This window comes from Triticum aestivum, chromosome 3D (genome assembly GCF_018294505.1).
Source record: "Triticum aestivum cultivar Chinese Spring chromosome 3D, IWGSC CS RefSeq v2.1, whole genome shotgun sequence".
NCBI classification, from domain to species: Eukaryota; Viridiplantae; Streptophyta; class Magnoliopsida; order Poales; family Poaceae; genus Triticum; species Triticum aestivum.
The window spans coordinates 58,359,922-58,362,895 of record NC_057802.1 but is presented as its reverse complement, the minus strand read 5'-3'; the positions used below and the strand labels follow the sequence as shown (position 1 = coordinate 58,362,895).

Below are 2,974 nucleotides of genomic sequence, written 5' to 3'. Positions count from 1 at the left end.
CCAAGCTCCCGAAGCCGGTGGTCCTCCTCATATCCTCCGACGGCTTCCGCTTCGGCTACCACCACAAGGCCCCCACCCCGCACATCCGCCGCCTCATCGCCAATGGCACCTCCGCCGCCGAGGGCCTCATCCCCGTCTTCCCCACCCTCACCTTCCCCAACCACTACTCCATCGTCACCGGCCTCCACCCTTCCTCCCACGGCATCGTAAACAACTTCTTCCCCGACCCCATCTCGGGGGACAGCTTCAACATGAGCTCCCACGAGCCCAAGTGGTGGCTCGGGGAGCCCCTCTGGGTCACCGCCGCCGACCAGGGGGTCCGGGCCTCCACGTTCTTCTGGCCGGGCTCGGAGGTGAAGAAGGGATCCTGGGACTGTCCAGACAAGTATTGCCGCCACTATAATGGCTCTGTGCCATTTGAGGACAGGGTTGACGCCATCCTTGGTTACTTTGATCTCCCGGTTGATGAAATGCCGCAGTTCCTGATACTGTACTTTGAGGATCCAGATCACCAGGGGCACCAGGTTGGTCCTGATGACCCAGCCATCACCGATGCTGTGACGCACATTGACGAGATGATCGGGAGGCTCATTGCTGGTTTGGAAGCTAGGGGGGTGTTCGAGGATGTGAACATTATTTTGGTTGGGGATCATGGGATGGTTGGGACCTGCGACCAGAAGCTAGTGTTTCTCGAGGGATTGGCTCCATGGATTGAGGTGAAGGCTGATTGGGTTCTTTCGAGGACACCATTGCTGGCAATCAGGCCACCAGATGGTGTATCCCCGGCAGTGGTCGTGGCCAAGATGAATGAAGGGCTGAGCTCTGGGAAGGTGAAGAATGGGCAATATCTGAAGATGTACTTGAAGGAGGATTTGCCTTCTCGCCTGCATTACTCGGAAAGCTATAGGATACCACCAATTATTGGGCTGGTAGCTGAAGGTTATAAGGTGGAGATGAAAGTATCAAAGAAAAATGAGTGTGGAGGGGCGCACGGGTATGACAATGCCTTCTTCTCAATGAGGACCATATTCATCGCACACGGGCCTCGTTTCGAAGAGGGTAAAATTGTGCCCTCGTTTGTTAATGTGGAGATATACAATGTCATTGCTTCCATTCTCAGTTTGAAGCCAGCTCCAAACAATGGCTCCAGTTCTTTCCCTGGAACAGTTCTTTTACCGAGTGAATGATCACCGGTGTATGTGAGAGCTGTGGTTCTGGAGGAGAAAAACCCACTGATGGTATTATCTTCCGGTTGTAGTTGTATTTGTACACTATTTAAATTCAAATTCTGCGACGTGCAGCTATTCGCTACTGCTAATACTGCAAGCAGAGAATCCTTTTCCATAAGGATGTCATTTGCCAATGCAAATCACATCTAACCTTTTCATCTTCTGTGATGCTAAATGTATGATGCCACTTCTTTTAAGTCCCATGTTTTCTGCTTGAGTTGATAATGATGACGATGTCCATCCAATGGTAGATGCAAGTGAAACATTTGGGGTCTTTGATCTCACATGTTTTTTGTTGTTGTTAAAAGTAAGCCTTAGTTCTTTATATAATTCTTATTTATAGGTCCATGCAACTCTCAGAGAATTTTGTAGAAATTACCTTACAGTACATTCAGTTATATCTTACCCCAGTCCCAGGGTATAGACTTTGGTTCAACTGCTTACTCAACCTATAGAAAGAGATTGTACTGCAGTAGTCTCATTTATTTATTTCACAATTTTTTTATAAGAACATCTGCTCTTGTTTCATGTCTTCTGTTATGTGGCATGCACTGAACTATTGAATTTGTGCTCCTCCATAAACACGTGTGCGTAATTTGATTTGGCAGCAAATTGTATAGGTTGTTCGTAGCATAATGTATAACTGAGCAGTGAATAATTTTACCTTGTTGGGTCTCTAAGACTACTTTTGGCCTTCCTTTTACCCTTTATATTACAAATATGTGTATGAATGTACTGTTCCTGTTTTCCATGACCAGAAGAATAAAGTTCTCAAGATCATGGTTTGTAAGGCTGCAAAACTATGTAAGAGTCTTGGACAATTCAGTTACACTTTAATAACTGTGATGAATGCATTGTAACACCATGACTGTTTTGTGTGCTTGTCGCTTTTTGTATATAGCCAAAAATTACCAAAACAACAGTGTCAGAAATTCATTTCATGTTCTCAGAAGGACTTCTTTATGTTCCTACTCCCTCTGTTACATAGTTCTTGTCGTGGTTTTAGTTCCGGAGGGAGTACTGTTTTTTGTGTGCATATGAGCTAGCATGAGTACCTATTGAGAGTACTTAAGCTGTATTATTTATTTCATTTGTGCCACCTTTTGTGGGTAATTATCAGGTTGAAACCACCCTCTCCGTGGAAACTCTGTGGGAGTCATGTGTGAAGTTCTAAAAAATCTCAATAATAACTATATATAGATGTGGTGACGTTGTCTAAATCTGTAATTTTAAGATTATTTCGAAAGATACAGAAAAGACAAAATATGAAGTGATTTTCACTATCACTCTTCATATCATTTTTTTCTTAATACCGTATTTCCAAAATTGATGTTTTATCTTGAAATTTTACAGGTTTATACAATATAACTGCCATACATATGGTATTTTTATTGGAATCTTTTATAACTTCTACACATGGTTTCCACAGAGGTTGCATTGAGAGGGGTTTCACCTAAGGTTTGCCCACCTTTCTTTTGCCTGTTGGTGGCTAGAAGTTCATTTGTCTCATTGATGCAATCATGCTAAGGCAGAAGCTCTTCACGGTTGAAAAGGTTCTCATGTTTTTTTGAGTTTACTCTCATCGCCCATTCTGATGTCACTGTCTTGAAGCATTAGTTCAACATATAATTAATGCTCTAATTATTTTCTTTTTTTACCGCAAAATAGGAAGATATTTTGCTTTTTCAACTTGGCAGTTAGATGAGACTGAGGGGGAAGAATCCCCCCAGTTTTCATTATAAGAT

At 43.3% G+C, this 2,974-nt stretch overlaps 1 protein-coding gene across 1 annotated transcript in view; it reads left to right on the top strand.

The window, feature by feature from the left end:
* The window catches only part of LOC123076153 (ectonucleotide pyrophosphatase/phosphodiesterase family member 1), an 8,159-nt gene extending 6,705 nt beyond the window's left edge, over positions 1–1,454 (top strand). The window contains exon 11 of the mRNA XM_044498546.1: positions 6–1,454. Coding sequence (XP_044354481.1) covers positions 6–1,187 — 1,182 coding nt within the window. The 3' untranslated portion in view covers positions 1,188–1,454. The remainder of the gene's footprint in view (positions 1–5) is intronic.
* The last annotated feature ends 1,520 nt before the right edge of the window (positions 1,455–2,974 follow it).